The sequence below is a fragment of the Mchenga conophoros genome, linkage group LG16, assembly GCF_057382185.1.
Source record: "Mchenga conophoros isolate Kocher_MC1m ecotype Shallow Benthic linkage group LG16, M_conophoros_male_GT1.1, whole genome shotgun sequence".
NCBI lineage: Eukaryota > Metazoa > Chordata > Actinopteri > Cichliformes > Cichlidae > Mchenga > Mchenga conophoros.
The window spans coordinates 7559950-7582692 of record NC_140541.1 but is presented as its reverse complement, the minus strand read 5'-3'; the positions used below and the strand labels follow the sequence as shown (position 1 = coordinate 7582692).

Sequence of the window (22743 nt, the reverse complement as noted above, 5' to 3'; positions counted from 1 at the left end):
CTCTGTGCAAAATGGGTTTAAAAAACATAAACAACTGTGGGATACTGTTTGTCTGTGATTTGAACCGGGGGAACAAATTGTGGCAGGATCAGCCTGATATCATTTGTATCCCACCGTAGCTTTACTGCACAAAGAGCTAACATCTCCAAAATGTCAGGAGTAGTTAGTCATTACAAGAAGTGTTTGTGAACTAAAAATCAAGAATGTGGGATACTGTTTGTCTGTGATTTAAACAGCCCAGCGCTGCTTGAACACACCTCTCACCAAAAACACAAACAAGGAAAGTTTGTGTAAGAGCTGCATATTCCCAAAGTTTCAAATGTAATGGCTCAGCCTCATTTTAGAGAATAATGATTATGTGAAATATTAAACTGTGCTACACTCTATTAAAACTTTATTCCTTTACCCACAGTAAGGCGTTTCTTTATTTTAGTTATGTAAGCACTGCACTCACATTGTACTCCCTTTCAATACTCAAGTATTAAAAATCGACACGTGCACACAAAGACGAGGCCGCAGTAATTATTAATGCCATGATGCAAGCTGTAATAATCCAAACACGCATTAGCAGCCGCACCTTCATAAGTCTGTATTTGTGCGCTGGGCATGTTGCACCCATCACATCGTGTATCTCTAGCTTTACTCATCGCGTGATATGTTTTGATCTGGGTTCTCTTTGAAGTCGGATGTAATAAATTTGCTCATCAATTACAGTGTCTGGCTCTGCCTTCTGTGTGCGTTTTGTTTGGTGTCCGCTCCAGTTAATTAGAACAGAGCGCGTCTCGTCGTCCTTGAGATAGCAGCTAATAAGTGTGAGCTGTCTGAATCCCTGCTTCATAATGCCTGCTTTGCTCTATAGGGCAGGAAGGGCTTGCACGCAAGATAGCGTGTGGTGCGAATAACGCACAGAGCAGGCTCCTGCACTCTGGAGGTCATCTCTGCATCAGGAGTGCAGCAGCAGCGAGAGGTTCTCAGCGGTAGCAATGAATAGGTTCCAGTTTTTTTTGAGGTCTTTACACCTCACACGAACACATTGTTGTGTTGATGGGTGAGCTAGTTAAGATTCCTCGGATGGTTTGTGGCATTGCAGCTCCTTGATGTCTGAAAGCAAGGAGTAGTCTTACGCCGCTATCTCGTGTTATCAGCTGTTATCGACACAGCCTCCATCGCCCTGCTGTGTCTGTATCTCATCGTACAGGGCATTAAACAGCCCAGACAATACACACCAAAAGATCTGAAAGCACGCCAGGTCTCCGAGATCGCCTGTGTCCTTGAATGAGATTAAGCAATGCCTGAACCGAAATGAGCTTTGGTTTATTTGGACATCAGTTTGGAATTTGTGGGGGCAGTAACACAACTGGTGGCTGTGTTGTTGTTGTTGTGGCTGATACCAACAAATTAACAGATTACAGAGCTTGCAGTGTCACCAATGTGAGGCAGGAAATTAAAGGTGTGTTTATAACACTTAGTGTGTTTTAACACGATCAGTCGATAAAGTAATGTTAATGCTTTTGACGTGCCTTTTTAAAAGATTATTTGCCTCTCGTAAGCATCGTTATTATAAATTATTTTATCTGCCTGTGACGTAATTATACCTGCAAGGTTCATTCAGTTATTATTACATTATTGAATGTAATTACATTAGTACCTGGCAAAAGATGCTCTGCTACTCGTTTTCACCAGTTAACCTTTAAGGTTTGATTCGACTGCGACGTGTTTTGTCACCTAAGACGAAATCAATTCAAGCAACAAAAATCTGAAGTGGAAAACATCAAGTGGACTTTTTTTATTTCACTGTTTACTCTGTCAAGTGTTCTGTATAATAATAATAAGAGCCCATTGCAACATACCACAAGGTATCATGTTTTTAATAACTTAATGAATCTGAAGAACTACGGTGAAAAAACATCTTCAAAAGTCACCATGAGAATCGTTTGGAAAATAAATCAGTCGATCGTCAACAGGAATGATATCGTCAGCTCATGTTTTTCAGCAGATGTTTCTTAAGGCTTATTCACTTTGGTTTTATTCAAAAAGTTCAAGCGTTCAGCCTTATTTCAAAAAGTACTGGCGCACACTTCCTTTGCTAGAACACTTAAATATACCTCGCCTTTCCAGCCCTTACTATTCACATCTAATCAGTTCTCATTTTGAGCAAAAAGAGCATGAGCACAGAAAGCAGAATGAAAACACACGCACACACATACCAAAGCCTGCCGCCAAACCGTACCTTTTTCTTAGTGACCTTTGGCTCTCCAATTAACAACCTCTGCTCGGCGGCTCTGAAGCCCCCTCTTCTGTAGCTGCGTCAAGACAGAAATGTGTGGAACAGACCTTTTGTTTGAGTGGTTACCCATGTCCCTTGCCTTTTTGTTCCCTAATAGCCCATCATCTAGACACCGTACCTCTGACCCTCTGACACATCACTCTGCTAAACAAGAAAAAGGGCAGCACTCAGGAACAATAAATTACATGCGCATGTTCTGACTGAATACTAAATGCATTGTATCCAGATATAAAGACTTGGTTTTAGTTAATAAGTTCCTTACCCATTTTCTTCTGACCTCCTAAAACGTGTCAGCTTGTGAAACTGTGAATTTTTTTGCGTAATTTTCCCTTCTTTACTTTACTAAATATTCTTTTCCTACAAGAAGAAAGGCCCAGACTGGAGAAACAAAACACATTTTACAAAGATTGTTTTCAAAGTAAAATTGGCCAACATTTAGTGCTTTCAGCTTATCATATTTGAGAATCTATCACTTTAGCTTGGTGTTTTTCTGGAGGTTTAGGCATTTGCTTGCACAGACCATTTAAAGGAGAAACATCTGTCCCTTCTTTCCTTTTTAAGAGGGCTGATGTAATATCTGAACTTTTGCAATTAGACAGTGAAATCCACGCAGTTTATGTTCAAAATCATTGCAGCGTTCATGCTCGAGGGCCTGCAGACCATTGACCGTTTCCACTGAATATGGTGAGACATTATTTATGGTAATTAAACACGCTTTTTAACTAGAACATTTCTTTTTTTCTACATTCCTGACTCCCAGGAATCCTATGCAACAGTTGTTTCGTGCTTAACCCTTGGCATTTACATGGTTTTCTGAAACTGCTGTGAGATTGCTTCACTCGTGAGGCCAGCTGCACCCTGTTTTCCTATAATGCACCTGAGCTCAGCCTGTATAGTAGCGCTCTAATGTGAAACTGTTGGCCAAAATTGAACAGTCTCTTATTCCCTCAGCTCTCTGAACTAGTTGGGTGAGTTCAAATCAATACGGGCCTGGGGGGGGGTTCCCAGTTCACACAATGAAACAGTATCAGGTAGACACAGAGAGAAATGCAGTCGATAATATCACATTATAGTTTCTGTGTGTGTGAATGAAGGTGTGAGACTGCGGTTGACAGTGCCAAGTGAAATCATAATAGAGTTTCTGAGGGCCAGACACAGTGTATTATTACCTACCAGGGTTGTAGAAAGGTATAAAATGGCTGGCACTCACAGGTGTGTGTTTGATGTGAGACGCAGACGAGGTTTGAATTTGTATTCCTGCCCATCTGCGTAGTCTGTGTGGGGTTCGACGTTTCCCAGCGTATCTTATGTTACACAGACCCTCGACCAAGCCTCCCCTCGGCACAGCGCGTCAATCAAATCGTGTAATGATAGCCTGATTGGCCGTCTATTGACCATTAATAGCTGTCTGTCTGGCCTCAGCCCATTATCCTTCAATCAAACTCTTGCACAATCACTCCTGGTCAAATCATACTCTTCACCTGATTTTTGCTGCGAGTACATCCACCGTATAATTGAGTTCCACATTTCCAAGAGGCCAGCGTGAGTTTGATCACCTATTTAGGGCCGTTTGCCTGAGGCTACCTGAGGGCGTTTGCAAAGCCAAAAGTGTAAAAGGATCTGTTTATTGAAGCGAGTGCTCTATACTGATTTGTTCTAAGAAACAAATTGATTCTAATTACAGTTTCAACGCCCCACCAACACATCCTCCTTTGCACTATATAAGAAAAGAAATATTACACAGACTGGGAAATATCACTAATTTTTCCAGCTGATTGCACCATTACTACTTTAGATTTCTGACTGATCTCACTTACGTTATATTCTGGGAAATTCTGTGGGCACCTCTACAATGAAACACCGAGATTTCTTTGCTGCCTAAACTCTTTAACTGAGCAGCCACACTCAAACAGCTCTGACTGCTGGAGTAACTTAATGCTATTAACCTAATTTGAGATGAAATTATGTAATATGAGGACATGATTTTGCACATCAAGGGCACTAGTTATTAATTTAATGGAACAAATTGCTAATTAGTGCACACAGATTATTAATTTGAGGCTAGACATGACTAATATGTGCTCACAAATCAGATCAAGAAAACTCTACCTCGAGCCCTTCCACACAAAACAATGTCCACGTACTCGCTTTTAGGTGGCAATTTATGTGCAGCTTATAGTTTTCATTAGCAGAAAGCTGATGTAAGGGTTTGTTTAAAAATGTTTAAAGTCCACTATATCTGCATCATTTCATCCATGCGTCCAAATTCAGTGTTAAAATGTGTTAAAATGTGTTAAATCACAAATATTCTCACAAATCAGCACCAGAGGAGGCGCGCTGGTTTCCCTTTTCCCCCTTAAAATCACAACAGCAGTCTCAGAGCAGATGTGGTCGCAGTCCCAAAACAGTTTCAGCATTGTCGGAGTGAGGTGAAGACTACAGCTCTACATGGGTAAACATGCAGAGAGAGAAAGAGAGACTGCTTTCTCAAAATCTCTTAAAAAGTTAGCTTAATGGGGGCGATCGTGGCTCAAGAGTTGGGAGTTCGCCTTGTAATCGGAAGGTTGCCGGTTCGAGCCCCGGCTCGGACAGTCTCGGTCGTTGTGTCCTTGGGCAAGACACTTCACCCGTTGCCTACTGGTGGTGGTCAGAGGGCCTGATGGCGCCAGTGTCCAGCAGTATTCTCTGTCAGTGCGCCCCAGGGTGGCTGTGGCTACAATGTAACTTGCCATCACCAGTGTGTGAATGGGTGGATGACTGGATATGTAAAGCGCTTTGGGGTCCTTAGGGACTAGTAAAGCGCTATATAAATACAGGCCATTTACCATTTAATAAACTGCCGAATATTATGAAAAACGCCAGTTTTAAGACACTGAACAGTCAGTCTTGTTTTCATGAGCAATAAAAAACAAAGTTTTGTCCTTAAAAACTATGATAAAAATGTGTTTGTTTTTTTTTTTTAGAAAAGCAGGCAATATGAATCCTTTTCTTTGTTGCATAACTTCTATTTAATAAACCCGTCTTTCCTCCCTGCTGTGTCGTGTGCATCAGGTGTGAAATATTGCAGTCCCTTCTATAAATATGCTGTCATGTCTGCAGGAGGAGCATTGCTGCACATCTCCAGCTGAATGACAAAATATTGTAATTTAACTGATGCATTTCTGAAAAAGCAGAGTAACTATTGAGTGGATATTATATAGGGGCCTAGTTAATAAGAATATAAGAAACGAACTGACTTTATCTCCTATGACAGAAATTAGGATGACACGACGCGCCGCTTTTGGATGAAAGACAACAGCAGTTGACATTTTCACTTCAATTATGTCCTTCAGTTGCAGATATCAGCAAATGATTTATTAGAAAACAGATTCATGAACCGGGGAAGAAAGAAGACGCTGACATATTCCCTTTATGACGAAATAAAAGAAAACTGAGCACTAAGAGGAGTCAGATACTATATGCAGAGCATATCCCACAGTCCTCACAGTACTTTCATGGTCACAAGCTTATGAGTAAAATGTGTGCAGACATATCCGGTGTTTCTTCTCCTCTCTGTTGCCGTTTTCTTTATTCTGCCTCCTCTCAGAGCATCTCGGCTGACAGTCTGCAGCTACAAGTATATCAGATGGCAGCTTCCCTGAGGCACCGTAACGCCTCGATTCCGCAGCAGCCTCTGATTTGATATCGGACATAATCCAGACGGCCCACCCGCCAACCTCACCACCTCATCAGCCCTGTCACTCAATGTTTCTCATAAACACAGAGACACGCATGCACATTTCCCCCCGGTCTGAGGTCAGCCCTCCCTCCTATGGAAAACCTTTTCTCTGCCTGTGTCTGGTTTCTCAAGCATGATTGAAGATACTCAATAACAAGAGATGCTTGCCGTGACCCCACCGTAACCCCTTCTTTATAAAAAAAAGAAAAAAGAATGGAGTAAAAAAAGGCTTCTGTCTGACCCTGCAACCATCTTCACCATCATCTTCATTTTTGTGTGTCCTTCCCCAAAGTGTGTTGTCTACATATTGTGCGCAGCTCCCTCGACACTCCCGGGAGCCCCCCCTCCCCTTCCCCAATCCCCCGACCCACCCCCCTATCACAATGCCAGCATTAAAGAGATTGGTGGGGTTGAGCTATTGAGTCGAATTAGACATGGTCAATGTAGCTTTGGCTGGACCAAACTGCCCCGAGGACACAAGTTAGAGAGGCTGAATAGGACAGGATTGTGCAACTGTAGTGCGGCTCTCTTCCTTTATCACAAAGCGCGTTTGGATTAATTTAACAAATGCACGTGTAAAGATACAAGTGAGCAGAGATGACGGTGAGATAAAGCGACAGGTGTGAAATGAGCCCTGCTTCATTTTTGTTCTTTTTTTAAAAAAAAACCAAACGTTGATTTACGCGCAGAGTTGGAGGCACGGATCTTCATGGAGTTGCTTGAGGAAACAGGTGTTATTTCCTTCTGCTGTAATTCATTTCTGTGTGAGAGAGGATTCCTGTGAGCTTTCAGATGAGGAGGCATTTGTATTCCTGTGCCATGAAAGCTAATGATGAGCACTGGGATCGCAGCAAGCTCTGTAGGAACAACACATTTTTCATGCACCTAAAGCTCTGGAGGGGCTTAACTTGAAAAAGTGGTAAAAGATACTTAACAATGATGTCTAATCACTTCAAACGAATCAAGGAAAAAAAGAGCTTTGCTGTAGAAATGACCGATTACACTTATCTGCTGTCTATGATGACACTTTTTAAAAGCAACAAACACTGATTTCTTTTTCCGTCTTTCTTCTTCTTCCACACACGCACCCCACTGGTCTTGCAGACTTCCTTCCTGCTCCAAAATGGCATAAAACAGGCAGTTTCTTTATCCAGGCAGGAACTGCTTCCCAGTGGGCCGGAAGCAATTTAATCAGTGTCATAGCAGACTCTGATGAGATAGTGCTCCGGGAGCTGGCATTGACTTGTAATTAAAGGTACCCTCCTTGCAAGCTAGGTGGAAATTAAGAGGCAAACAAGCAGCAAAGGTGGAGTGGACTCCGGAAAGTCCTGCTCTATAACTGTCTCTGTTGTGCTGAGCAAATAAGGAGCGATGAAAGTAAGAGATGTGGGGGTTTGGGGGGTTTGGGGGCTGCATCGCTCACGGTCACCTGACGAGTGGCCCGGCTGCCTGGAAGAATGTGTTGCAATCTGACAAACACATTTGAAAAATAGCAGTTATGGCCCCCTGCCCGGCCCTTATTTTATTTTTTTCTGTTCTCAGGCTGAAGGTGAACAGTAACTTTTGGAGCCAAGGCTCTCAGGCTGAACCATTATTTGACACCACAGTTTCAAGTAAATGAAGGAGAGAAGTGAGAACAGAGGTTATTCAATGGAAGAGCCGTTTTAAGGCTTTTCTTTGTCAGCCTGGAGCATCCATACAGCTCTTAAGATTTTTGGCTCCAGTTCACGATGTTTTATGGCAGTGCAGCAGTTTTCTTTGCTACCTTAAGGCACGTTTCCATCAATCTCATAAGTTAGGACGTCAAGTCTGACACATACTGTATAGACTGAGTGATAATAGCAATTGAACTAGGGCAATATCACACGGTTTCAATTCATCCTGTTTGTTTCCATGCTGTAAGCTCCTTGTTGCTGTCACGATAACAGCTGGAGGACTATTGCAGCTCAGCTAGATTTCCTTTATTGTTGGAATCTCTAACATTTTGTTTTTTAAATGTGTTACTACCATCTATTGATGTTATTGCTGCACTCCACTTGGTTGCTCTGCAGATAGAAGTCATAGCTGCATTAACATTGTGAGATGGTCATCCCATATTCCTGGCAGACAACTTCAGCATTCTGGCTCAGGCTGTCTTTGGTTGCAAGATTGTTGCAACTGTGAACAATAAACCACAGATGAACCACCAGAGTGGAGCAAGGACCAAATATATCACCACAATTCTTTCACACTGGTCATTTTGCATATAAAGCACCCTCAAATCACACGTCATACAACTGGATTTGACTAGCGAGTTGGTTGACCCACTGTAGTTGTACCTGGGATTTTTAACTATTTGTGACACCTAAATGGAAAGGCTTGTGTCAAACTGTGAGGCCAAAGTAGAGGAATGACACTTGTACAACCTACACGTTTCTGTAAATGTGCTTGCTTTGAGTGTTAAGAAGTTAGATATACTTGGAAAATGCTATATCCATCCATCCATCCATCCATCCATCCATCCAGATAGATAGATAGATATTCATATACAGGAGAAAAAAATATCAGCTGCACCTTTAAATATAAGGTAATGCCATGTGCCACCACCCCTATGATCTCATCAAGAACTGAAAGTGTGGAAGCTTTGCAGAAGTACTATTGATGGCAAAGTTGCTGGATTGCATTTGATTTCCTCCTTTTTTTAGGCCTACCTACTGAATGCATTTTTATTTTTTGCCTAATATAATATATATTGCTCATATTTCCCGACTCCAAGCTTTTCATTGTCTTCACTTCCTATTCATCATTGGGCAATCCGCCAACCCCCCCCCCCCCAGGAGCCTGTTGAGGTCTGTGCCTAAATACACTCAACCTGGTTCCTGCTGCTTAACTACCAACTTGCCGCTCTGTTGCCATAGATACGTGCTGGCACTGGCGAGGACTTGTGGAAGCTTGCAGAGGGAAATTTTTAGATTTACAGGCTGCCACCTGGATAAAGAGTTAAAAATTATTATTAAAATAAATAAATAAATAAACAGCTTACCTTGTTTGTCTAAGTTCAGCTTTCCAAAATTGCCTAACACAAAACCAGTGTAGCCCTTTTAATTGCAAGCCGATGGGAATAAAACTGAGTTGATGCACTGCTCGGGGTTGTTTACAACATGCTGCAACCACATAGAAGCATCCCAGCGAGATATTAATGCAGTACACCTGGGCAGGAAACACACTGCCTTTAGCTTTGAAACATTTAAGTCAAAATTAGTTTTTAGCCTACACAGCTAAGGGTAAGACAGTTCATTCACTTAAATATTCAAATTCATTCCTTTTTTAAAAAGATCGTAAAATGAAGTAATGCTATCAATTTTTTTTAATGTTGAGTTTGAGGCACAACATGCAAAGTATAGACTAAAATCCAAAATATTAATTCCAAGTGATAGTGAAGTTCAAGGGAAGCAGAATAGAGGTGAAATCCAAAAACAGGCAAAGTATCAAACAGAGGGAGAGCTTTAGGAACTAGAAAAAAGAGAGTGCCATGAAAGAAACGAGGACTTGGCTGTGGAAAGTTTGAGTGTGAAGGGTAACAAGAGAAACTAGCAAAGAACAAATGAAAGCAGGGGAACAGATACACGCTCAGTGATGATGTTATCTACCACAGGTATGGCAGAAAGGCGATAACGAAAGTACCAGATAAAGAAGAAGAATATTGCATACTTCTATACTTATGCTTGTAAAATGTGAGTGCAGATTTTTCTGCTTCAGTGGTCATCATCTTGGCTATGGGACCAAAAAGGTTTCAGCCATTAGATGAAGTTTGTCCCCATAAAGAAAACATTGACACTTTTTCAGGCATTTCAAGCTGAACAAAAAAATATGTGCTGAGGGGTTGATTAGAATTTAATGATGCAAAATGTCATTTACAAAACCTTAGAGCGTATGACTGGAAGTGGGCTTTCAGAAATGAGAAATACTAACTGGTTACAACATAAAACAGAAAATGGGGATAAAGAAGCTAAAGCGTGACAGCCAAGAGGTTTGTTTGCAAGTCATTGCCCCATTTTTGTCTCGCACATTGCCATTTTCAGATGAAATGTGAAAATGGAAAAAGAAAGTATTGTTTGTAAGTCCATGCTTTAAGCGAAGGTTACAAAATGTCTTGATCAGCTGGAGCTGTGTTTGATTGACAGCAGCTGGCATGTTGCAGTACAAGCCAAGGTCAGTATAGCATGCAAGCCATGGGGACAGGAACTTGTTAGAATTTGTTTGAAGGTACATTTAAGTGCTCTTACTTCTGTAGTATTCAAAGTGGAAACAGCAGCTCACTTTTCCCAGCTGTGTGTTTGATTGTCCTTATTGAATAAAAAGGAGACTGTGAGATTAAAAGCTAATGTATATCATTGTTCAGCATCTTAGGTCGCCACAGCAGATCATCCGTCTCCATTTCACCTTCACCCTTGCATCCCCTTCTGTTACGCCAACTCTCTGCATGCCCTCCTCTCTGCATGCCCTCCTCTCTGCGGTCTTCGTCATTTCCTTCTGCAGTCCCTTACTCACGCCTCCACACTCCTACCTTTGCTTTTCTCTTGCTGCTCCCGACCATGCTGGACCCATCTCCTCTTCCTTTGTCTTTGCCCAGCAGTAGCACAGTTTCCATCGGGACCTCCGATGGCGGTGGTTGTTAACCTAGGCTCTTATCATTCTGGTAAGAAAATTTCACTCTTGATCATCTACATATTTTATTTGACATTCGGGGTCCTGACCCCCAGGGGTTGGTTGTGTATCATTGTTCAAAGGTGGTAGAATTGCAGGTTTTTGTTGCGAGGATGCACAAGAATAGAAATGAGCATATCAGAGGGACAGCTCAGGCTGAGTGGTTTGGAGACAAAGTTAGAGAGCCAAGGCTGAAATGTTTTGGACAAGTGCAAAGGATCCATGTTCAGCATACTTAGACAAAGGATGTTCATAGCATACCAATGAAACACGTTGTCAAGCCAAATCGGGACATTGTAAGTATTCCAAGTTAAGGTACTTGCATACCCGCTCAAAGTAAAAAGGAGAACATGTTATTAAGAATGTAATTTAATGTCAGCTGGCCTTTAAAACAAGTGAGGAATATTTCATAAGAGCAGTGAAAGTACAGAAATCTAAGATCACAGTGTCTGAAAGTTCATGGTCTTTTATTTCTCTCAGTTCTGGAGACAACAAAACCTCCACCAGTGGATTTTCCTTCCATCCGCTTTTTCTTTTTAAAAAAGCTGTCTGCTTGTTGTAGTAGTTTTACTTTTTAAAAAGAACCAAAAACGTACTCTCCAGACACCATTTTCCCAGCATCGATGCAGTAAGAGTCTCTCTTCACCTTAAATTAGTGACAAAGAGACGTGCTTGGACATTTATTAGTCCAATCCGCACAGTATCCTCTAGGTCCAAATAGTGTACCTCTGATTAACTCATTGTATCAGACTGAATGATCAACTGACAGGCGAACGGTGGCTCACAGAGTCTTTTTAAAAGCATGTCTGTGTGTGTGTGTGTGTGTGTGTGTGCACGCATGTGTCCTCCTATGGACAGCTTCCTCTGTGGTATTGATTGTCCTGGTTCCTTGCCGACAAACTGTTGCTAATCCCAAACACAGCAGGATGGGAAATTGGATGGGCACTATCGGGCCACTTTGGAGCCGACTTAAAGATTCTCGCTTCACATAAACACACACGCGCACATTGGTTTACAAGTGTGCACGGACACACTGAGGAGTTGATGTTGGCACACAGCATGCATCAGCTCTGCCCGCACGCTGTGACCCAATATGGAGTGTGACCAGCTGTCCATGTCTGGATTCTGCCTGTTTTCGGTGCTGAGATTTGAGTGCATCTGGGTTTGCTTGAGTGTATGACATGCCTTTCCTCAGAAATATTTGACAGCCACACACCAGCCTCGTTCTGCTGCTGACAGTTCCTCCCCCGTGCGCCTCCGTGCCAAGATAGCTCGGCCACCACAATTTCAAGCTTACAGCAGAGTCCCGGTCATCTGTCATGATCTCCTGGCCTGCCTGCTCTCAGCCCGGCTTTTTAACTAATGAGAGGATTTGTAGAGTCATTCTTTGACTTTCAGGACTCAGTGATTTAGTATGAATTAAGCACCTGCCAAAGCTGCTCCTGCAGATAATAGAAATTAAAAAAATGACATGTTCTAAAGAATAAAACTCATACCCTTGAATAAAATATTATTGGTTTGATTTTACCTTGGAACCTTAAGTGGGTGTCATCCTGCACTGTCTCTGTCCTGCTCTGTGTGTGTGTCATGTCTCACTCTGCTGTGAGGTATCTAGTTAAAGTGAAAATGCCAAAAGAGAGAGACGTGAAAGGCGAATCTGTCGGAAGAAATACTTCTCTTGACCATTTATACGGTTGTCTTTGTCATATCTCTGCTTGCATGCACAACATTGGGCTTTGTCTCAGTGATAAATGCAACTTTTGAAAGGAGGAATCAAACGAGTTATGCAGAGAATTTAGAAAGACAACTTGGCACTCGCTGATCCAAAGTACTCATGCAAGTTATGCAACTAACAGACGTCCTATAGGAAGAGGCTAAAAATATGGCCACATTTTTCAGCTTTAACCTCCTGAAGTTGCACTACATAAGTTTGATTAAATCAGGGCGTCAGCGCTATTTACTTTATATAAGGCAAAAAAAAGCATTAGGGTTTTGGGTTTATTGCACAAGGTGAAAAGGAAGGAAATGCTATTAAAAAAACATAAAAACTGAAATGTCATATTTTTCATAGACTATATTTGCATGACACTACCAGATGCACAGACCTCATTATCCTTATTTAAATCAAAATGAAGTGGCAAAATCACTATTTGCTAACATAGAAGTGGTTTTTTGTCTAATCAGAAACTGATACTGATGCCAGGAACAGTGATTTTTTGCTTGATTGCAGAGGACTAGTGTGATTTTGCAACATGTTAAGGATAATTTTAAACATTTAAACATAAACAGACACATAATCAGCCTTATGACACATTCTTTCCAACATACACACCTCCACGCACGCAAACGATGTCTCAAAATAAAGGGGGAAAGATTAAGGGTAAGCTAATCTATAAAAATGTGTTTTCCATGTAGAGCTTTATAGGTCTGTTAATACTATATCACTGGAATCCAGTGAAGGGATGCAAGAATAGGTGTGATATGTGAACGCTGGCTAGTTTTTGTTAGCGGCTTTGTGCTGCGTCCTGCACTAACTGGAGGACAGAGAGATGCACATGAAAAGTGAGTTACAATAACCAAGGTGGGGGAAAATTGAAGTGTGTACTAAAAGTTTCAGATGACTGAATAACAGTAAAGGTTTGCTTTTGCTATATTTCTGAGGTGAAATGGAGGTTTAGGAAGCATCGTAGCCTGCAAATGGAAGATGTTATATTCCTTAAATGCACAACAATAATAGCTGAAAGTTAAGGAAGAAAAAGAAGATGCAAAACCAAGTGAAACAAAATGCTGAAGGTCTCAGAGTAGAGAACAATGACAGGTAAAGTCTGATAAGAGGAAAGAACAAAGTACAAGAGGTAGAGCGTGCAGACGTGACAATGGCTTGATGCATTTTCAAGAGTCTCAACTTGATGACGCACTCAAATATTCATGCTTCCTCTCAACGAAACAAAAACCCCGACAGCTGCCAGCTCGAGTGGCCCGCATGCACCCCTTAAAGAGGATTCGGTCATTTTTTTGAGTCATGATTGTTTTTATGTTTCAGACTGGAGGACAAACATTATAAAATCATAAAATAAAATATAGACAAATGATCAAAAGGTTCTTTTTTTCCCCTTTTGCTTCGTGGTGTAGTCGAAACAAGCAGCCCTAAAGCTTGAAACATATCCAGCTTCACTGAATCTAGTCTGCTGCAGACTGCACTGAATGTTTCCACCTGTTTCATCAGCATTATTTTAGTTGCCAGTTGACTCCACTGTATTGTAATGACAAACATGGGCTCTATTTGCATTTGCCTAATTAGTTACCGGCTGTAGTGAGAGGGATAATTGATTGCAGGGCAATATGGTTGATTTGCAACTCAACCAAGCTAATAATTTGTTATTGATTGAAGCATTAGTGAGGAAAACACTACAGAGATATGTAACCAAGCCAAAGTGCTGCAGAAAGTTGATGCTCTCAGTTTTTAATCTACTTTAATAACATTACACTCCGCTAAGCTAACATCGTAAGGAGTGCGGGGTTGGGAGATGATGAACTGCTGGTTTCAGCGCCGCACTGTAGACTCATATGTTATAACTGGAAGAGATTACATTTACTGGGGAAGCAGGAGTGTCTCTGTGTGTGTGCATTTGGAAACATCCGCGTGTAAGTCTGCCAAAGTCTGTTTGCATAAGACGTAATTCAGAAGAAGCGAGAGTAATGCGCTGAAATGCATCACATGTGCAGTAAACATGCCAGGATGTCAGGTGTATTCAAGGATCAAAGTTGTGCAAACATTTTCTTTCTTTTTTAAAAAAATCCAGCACTGAAGCATCTGAAAGTCGCAGATTTTAAATGAACTCGTTACTGCTTCGCTAACTGCTGGAACCTTCTGCCTCATTGAACAGTCCACAATTGGGTTCAATTTTCCTGTTTTAATCAGCCATCAAATGAACTTTAGAGGTTTAATTGCACATTTTAAATAATTATCTCAAGGGTCAGGGGTACCTCTTTAAGAAGCTAGATTTTCCCCGCTCTGAGTCTTTCTAACCTCTAACTCTATTCATTTATTTCCTGCATTTCACTCAGCTTTCTAGCTCATCTTTCCAGCCACCCTCTATTTGTCTGGTTCTTTTTTTTTTCAGCCCACAATGATGTCCTTTCTATCAAAATGTTTTTCCTTTGCACCGTTTTTTTCAGTCTCTTTCGGTTTTCCTGTGCTTCATTCAGGAACGCCCTCAGGAATAGAAAGTCTGCGAGGAAAAAAAAGATTTTGAAGTGACTCAGAGAGAGCTTCGTTTCTTTGAAGCCAGGTGTAGAAATGTTGCATTGAGGTGCTGAAGTCATTTCTTCTCTTCTCCAGCTGTATCCCGGAGGCCCAGCTTGACAGCTAGAGGAGAGGTCATCACCATGACTGCGTCCTCACAGGACTCCGCCCCCTCGTCTATGGCTGGCCTCTTCCTACTCCTTCTCCTCCCGGCTGTTTTCACGCAGAACTCCGCTGTCCCAACGACCCCGACCCCATCCTCGTTGGACCCCCTGACCCATCCGGAGTGCACAAAGAAAGAACACCCAAAGGTTTCCATCAGAGGTCAGTGATCACCTCCAACCGCACATTTTGTATCAGTCAGTGCTGTACTTGCAGTGCTGCTTCTACATGGACACATTTTGCTGGGACAATGCAGTTTGTAGCTTTTGTAAAATTAGCATTTTCATTCAGCTTCCCGGTAATTTGATATCTTGCTTTTTCTTCTGTGACAGCTTATTTTCAAATTTCAGATTTATTACCGTTTCCTTTTTTAACAAAAGAATTTGAAATAAGGGAAACATGAAAGGATAGGCTGTGAAAGCAGTCAAGTGTCGAGCTGCTGCTGCTGACTTATTTGGAGTCAAAAAAAGAGAAAAAAATACCATGCTTCACTTTAGTGTCAGCTCCAGCTTTATTCAGACATAGTGGGTACATTTTTTTTTAGATGAGGGACACTCTGCTCTGAGCAATCATGCTGAAGTCCATCTTACTGTACTGCTGTCAACTTGTCGATAATCTATATTGACTCATCTTAAATGTACACATGGGAGAAAAAAAAGGCCGATCCAGTTGAAATCTATTGAGCTATTCATCATGCACATCCCCTAAAGGTGAGGTGAGGGGTGCATATAATCCCTGAGGAAAAGCAGTTGATGTAAAGATGTAATGGAAAATAATAAAACTTGCCGTATTTGGTGTCAAGGTTAAGGTACACGAGCATTCAGAGAAACTAAAGCTTTTTCCTAATTCCTAACCTTTGTGCTATGAAGCTTTACATACTAACATGGTGAATTTTATTATCTTTACTCATATGATTGGAGCTGAATTGGTTCCTTCAAGCTGTAAAAACTTAACATTTTAAGTTAGATTTATACAGTGTGCAAAAATCATGGCATTGTATTGAAAAAATAAAAGGTGTGTTGTGCAGCTCTCTTCGTGCCCTTTCATCTAATATGTTACTCTATGGTTCCTTGAACTTTGACCTTGGGCGCTAACAATAACAGTCAAGGTCAAGTAGAGGATCCATAAAAATTTTAAATAAAACGTTTTTATAGATTTTCACTTTTGGTGTGACCTTGACTTTGATCTGATTTTCACTCAAATTAAATCAGCTCGAGCTGGTATTGATGTCTACCATCACACAAAATTTGAAAACGATATGTTGAAAACTGCGGATGCTAGACTGACAAACACAAGCGACTGCGTACCATTTTTCCTTGGTCACAGCTTCTGCTTGCATGTTAATCCTGAACACTTTTCTCAGTGTTGCCATGAGGTTCCTTTGCAGTTATAGGGAATTAGCATCTGAAGTAGAGTCAGACACAGCATGCATCCAGCGTTACAGTCTGATGTATGCAAGTGTGGGAACAAATGAGTCTTTATCTTTTATGCTTATGGTTTGAAATCTCCAATAACATTGATTCCACAAGCTTAAAGTTCAGTGTGGCAAACTGTTGCTGTCAAGTTAAGGGGGACAGTGTGGCCCCAGGGAATTTTATGTCAGCTATTTTTCATATCTGGAACCCTATTTGCCACTTTTCAATTTTCATAAATGTATCTTTGTGCCATCTGTAAATAGAACCTCACAGTTTGGCGAGGTCAAAAGGCATCTATAAAGGAGCAGAAAGCAAAACGGGCCAAGATTAAAATGATAGTGTGGAATAATGGCGCCCGCTATCTTGCCCGTTCATCTGTACAGTGGGCCAAGAAACGAGGTGTTCCTCACTGCGTGAAATGGAACAGAACAGTTTGGAGCGCAGAATCAAAGGTAAACACACACAAAATTGCTGTGTTTATTTTTGAATAGGGCTGTTTGTGTTTCATCTGCCAAGAGTGGTGAGTAGGATTGGAAAGCCCAAAAAAAATTGCTGGTGGGGATCGAGGACAGAAAGATTGGAGAGGTGGCCTGAAGGAGTTATGAAATGCTCTCAGCCCCCTCCAAAGCATGCATCCGTCTTTTTGGTTTTTCTTTTTTGGAGTGTGCCGTTTTCTAACAAGACTGTTTATGTGCTTGTGTCCAGCTTATCAATGCTGCAGACCTGAACTCTATGGTTCTGAAGATTGACGTAAAGACCTGTGTGCCATTTGGTCCTTTATGCTGAACTTTCTGTGTCAGGGCAGTTTTAAGTTTGAAAACTAGAGCCTCCATTCTATTGGATTTCCAATCTATAGAAATCAAGAAATGGCTTTTTTCATTCCCCCACAAAACCAGACTCACACTATCTATATGCAAGGGCTTTTTCCCTGTCCTGCTTCACCCACCCGGCCTCCAGATGTCCAGATTAGCCTGGGCCCCGCCAGTGCTTCACTTCAAAGGCGTGCCACTTGAGAATGGCTCTCATGGCAGGGAGCTGCAGGGCTGTTGGTCTGTCAAAACAAGCAGAGCGGGGCATTATGTGAAGGCAGCCTTACAGAAAGGCCTGCACAATGAAAGTGCCAGCAAGAACCTGAGATTAGCCTCTGTGATTGATGAGCGTTTTATTGTAGCTTGCTGAAGCGCTGCATCAGTCACCTGAAGAAGACCAGCCAGTCTTTGCTATGGGCATGCACAAGTGTGTGCTCGTGCTGTACAAGTGTATGCATCTACAGGGAGTGCAGAATTATTAGGCAAGTTGTATTTTTGAGGAATAATTTTATTATTGAACAACAACCATGTTCTCAATGAACCCAAAAAACTCATTAATATCAAAGCTGAATGTTTTTGGAAGTAGTTTTTAGTTTTAGCTATTTTAGGGGGAGATCTGTGTGTGCAGGTGACTATTACTGTGCATAATTATTAGGCAACTTAACAAAAACAAATATATACCCATTTCAATTATTTATTTTTACCAGTGAAACCAATATAACATCTCCACATTCACAAATATACATTTCTGACATTCAAAAACTAAACAAAAACAAATCAGCGACCAATATAGCCACCTTTCTCTGCAAGGACACTCAAAAGCCTGCCATCCATGGATTCTGTCAGTGTTTTGATCTGTTCACCATCAACATTGCGTGCAGCAGCAACCACAGCCTCCCAGACACTGTTCAGAGAGGTGTACTGTTTTCCCTCCTTGTAAATCTCACATTTGATGATGGACCACAGGTTCTCAATGGGGTTCAGATCAGGTGAACAAGGAGGCCATGTCATTAGTTTTTCTTCTTTTATACCCTTTCTTGCCAGCCACACTGTGGAGTACTTGGACGCGTGTGATGGAGCATTGTCCTGCATGAAAATCATGTTTTTCTTGAAGGATGCAGACTTCTTCCTGTACCACTGCTTGAAGAAGGTGTCTTCCAGAAACTGGCAGTAGGACTGGGAGTTGAGCTTGACTCCATCCTCAACCCGAAAAGGCCCCACAAGCTCATCTTTGATGATACCAGCCCAAACCAGTACTCCACCTCCACCTTGCTGCGTCTGAGTCGGACTGGAGCTCTCTGCCCTTTACCAATCCAGCCACGGGCCCATCCATCTGGCCCATCAAGACTCACTCTCATTTCATCAGTCCATAAAACCTTAGAAAAACCAGTCTTGAGATATTTCTTGGCCCAGTCTTGACATTTCAGCTTGTGTGTCTTGTTCAGTGGTGGTCGTCTTTCAGCCTTTCTTACCTTGGCCATGTCTCTGAGTATTACACACCTTGTGCTTTTGGGCACTCCAGTGATGTTGCAGCTCTGAAATATGGCCAAACTGGTGGCAAGTGGCATCTTGGCAGCTGCACGCTTGACTTTTCTCAGTTCATGGGCAGTTATTTTGCGCCTTGGTTTTTCCACACGCTTCTTGCGACCCTGTTGACTATTTTGAATGAAACGCTTGATTGTTTGATGATCACGCTTCAGAAGATTTGCAATTTTGAGACTGCTGCATCCCTCTGCAAGATATCTCACTAGTTTTGACTTTTCTGTGCCTGTCAAGTCCTTCTTTTGACCCATTTTGCCAAAGGAAAGGACGTTGCCTAATAATTATGCACACCTGATATAGGGTGTTGATGTCATTAGACCACACCCCTTCTCATTACAGAGATGCACATCACCTAATATGCTTAATTGGTAGTAGGCTTTCGAGCCTATACAGCTTGGAGTAAGACAACATGCATGAAGAGGATGATGTGGACAAAATACTCATTTGCCTAATAATTCTGCACTCCCTGTATACTGACAAGTATTTATAGATATAGGTGTGTTTTTCTTGTGTTTTGACTTCCTATCTAAATGAGTTTTAGATTTTCTATGTGCAGTCCAGTGACATTTTATCCTGGCAGCGCCGGTAGAAGGCATCGCATGTCCTCCGGTCCTCCAGCTCTGGTTCCTCCGACCATAAACCTCCGTGGTATCCAATATTCATGTTTGTCATTGGCTATAAAATATTCTGTATTGTCTCTCTGCCCAAACAAACAAAACACCAGTCTCTGTGTATCACACTGCACTCATCATTTTTCTCCATATGAAAAGGTTAGATGGAGTTACTTAAAGTCAAGGATAAAAGGTCATCTCATCATATTCATTTATAAAGGACTAATGTTGACTTTCACTGTATGCACTTACCTTGGTTACCTGTTCAAACAGCATCAGCTCAAAACTATTAAATGATGTTTTCACGATTCTTGTAATTGTTCTTAATGATTCTTTGTGTTTTGTTGTTGTCGTTCTGTCTGCTGCTGATTGTCTTCTTGTGGATATGTCTTGTTCTTGCTCTCTCTTGTAAATGAGATTACAAGGGATTACAGGAGATTTTAGTGAGACTGAGTTAAAAAACAAAAACAAAAAGACAATTTATATAAATAAGTCCATCAACTCGAGCGTGTTATGTGGATTTAAGACCAGCTGTATTCTGTATACTTGGAGGAGTAGCGGGACACTCATACTGATAAGAAACATCTCTTAATAAATAGATGTACTTACAAAGAAATCTTAGTATCTGGTAGATATGAAGAGAATTATCCTTGTTTATAGCCACTAAATCATTTTTACAGCTGCTTTATTTTAGCTTAGTTTGGTTGTGACAGCTGTGATCACAAAGAAGAAATCAATTTTTAAAAAGAAGTTGAGCACACATGCGGCGGTTGCGATGTCGGGGGAATGTACTATAAACACAGAAGATGCAGGAGACAGTAGACAAACTTCCACCGAGGTTTAGTATCAAACCTCGTGACCCACTTTAGTTTGGTCTCAACAGCATGGTATTTCTACCATCCGCTTGGACCCACCACAAACACACTGCTGCATGTTTGTATCCCTGGTGTTCCAGAAGATGTGCCAGAAGAGTTGTTTTTTTTTTTTAGCCACACCACAGATCAGTGCAGAAATACAGCATCGGAATCACGTAACCTCCACCCACAGGCACACACTGTATGAGCCGCCAGCTCGTGATTTAGATGGATGATACTCCCTGAGAGCATGAGACTGCAGGTCTGATAAGAGCACGGGATAGGGGGCAGCAACTGGAACGCTCCGAATCTCTATATGGAATCTGCTTAAAGAATTTATAGAGATGTTATAGTTTATGTTATTAGGCTCAAAGAACTGTTCTAGGAGCTTATGAAAAGGGTCAACCTGGTTTGTGAGACGGATACCTGGGCTGTTCCTTCATCACACCAAGTGCAGCACCAGTATCCATCAAAGCAACACAATGTTTCGCCAGGGACTATGTGCAGAAAACTAATGCTTTATAATTAGACCTTTGTCTCCGGTCCCACTACGTCCGTCGCAGAGAGTAGGAGGTTGTTTGTCTGATAGATTCGATTTCTTGACAGAGTGGGACCTCTGCTTGACTCAAATCACCGTAATGTTCCTCTAACAATAGAAAGAAAAACAGAAAACAGCCGACGTTGCTGCTAATTTTCTATTTGATACCTTGCAAATCTCGCCTCCTGAATTTGCTTTTTATATCTCTTATCCCCAGATTGCCTGCACTGTTCTATCCACCATCGCACTCCCCACCTCCCTCATTTATTCTTCTCCTTTTCCCTCTCTCCGAGCTCCTCTTCTTAGACTCTCTTTTTTTCTCCAACTTTCTGTTCCCATCACTTTTTACTCTTTTTTTTTCTCTCTCTATAATAGGCAGAAAATGCATTGCGCATCTTGTATCTCTTTCATTGTCTGGGTAATGGTGCTGTCGATGAGCTGTCGTCTCGCCATCCGAAGGGCTCTTGAGGAGCACGAATGATGCTACTTTGAGCCACAATGGTTCACTTAAAAAAAAAAGTGCTCACCCTGAATTTATATATATATATATATATATATATATATATATATATATATATATATATATATATATATATATGTATGTGTGTGTATATATGTGTATATATATATATATGTGTATATATGTGTATATATATATATATATATATATATATATATATATATATATATATATATATAAAAACCAACACCCAGCACGCCCCTGCGGGCGGTTTATCCTTCAAGCTCGGGTCCTCTACCAGAGGCCTGGGAGCTTGAGGGTCCTGCGCAGTATCTTAGCTGTTCCCAGGACTGCGCTCTTCTGGACAGAGATCTCCGATGTTGTTCCCGGGATCTGCTGGAGCCACTCGCCTAGCTTGGGAGTCACCGCACCTAGTGCTCAGATTACCACGGGGACCACCGTTACCTTCACCCTCCACATCCTCTCGAGCTCTTCTCTGAGCCCTTGGTATTTCTCCAGCTTCTCGTGTTCCTTCTTCCTGATATTGCTGTCATTCGGAACCGCTACATCGATCACTACGGCCGTCTTCTTCTGTTTGTCTACCACCACTATGTCCGGTTGGTTAGCCACCACCATTTTGTCCGTCTGTATCTGGAAGTCCCACAGGATCTTAGCTCGGTCATTCTCCACCACCCTTGGGGGCATCTCCCATTTTGACCTCGGGACTTCCAGGTTATACTCGGCACAGATGTTCCTGTACACTATGCCGGCCACTTGGTTATGGCGTTCCATGTATGCCTTGCCTGCTAGCATCTTGCACCCTGCTGTTATGTGCTGGATTGTCTCTGGGGCATCTTTACACAGCCTGCACCTGGGGTCTTGCCTGGTGTGATAGACCCCAGCCTCTATGGATCTTGTGCTCAGAGCTTGTTCTTGTGCTGCCATGATTAGTGCCTCTGTGCTGTCTTTCAGTCCAGCTTTGTCCAGCCACTGGTAGGATTTCTGGATATCAGCCACCTCCTTTATCTGCCGGTGGTACATACCGTGCAGGGGCCTGTCCTTCCATGATGGTTCCTCATCTCCCTCCTCTTTCTTGGGTTTCTGCTGCCTGAGGTATTCACTGAGCACTCGGTCAGTTGGGGCCATCTTCCCAATGTATTCTTGGATGTTCGTTGTCTCATCCTGGACTGTGGTGCTGACACTCACCAGTCCCCGGCCCCCTTCCTTCCGCTTAGCGTACAGCCTCAGGGTGCTGGACTTGGGGTGAAACCCTCCATGCATGGTAAGGAGCTTTCTTGTCTTTATGTCAGTGGCTTCTATCTCCTCCTTTGGCCAGCCTATTACCCCAGCAGGGTACCTGATCACGGGCAGGGCGTACGTGTTGATGGCCCGGATCTTGTTCTTACCATTCAGCT

At 42.0% G+C, this 22743-nt stretch overlaps 1 protein-coding gene across 5 annotated transcripts in view; it reads left to right on the top strand.

Annotated features, from left to right (window-relative positions):
- The window catches only part of sema5ba (sema domain, seven thrombospondin repeats (type 1 and type 1-like), transmembrane domain (TM) and short cytoplasmic domain, (semaphorin) 5Ba), a 211324-nt gene that overhangs the window by 77143 nt on the left and 111438 nt on the right, over positions 1-22743 (top strand). For all 5 annotated transcript variants that reach the window (XM_085248887.1, XM_085248889.1, XM_085248888.1 and 2 more), the window contains exon 3: positions 15034-15261. In XM_085248887.1, the coding sequence (XP_085105013.1) occupies positions 15081-15261 (181 nt within the window). In that variant the 5' untranslated portion in view covers positions 15034-15080. The remainder of the gene's footprint in view (positions 1-15033; positions 15262-22743) is intronic.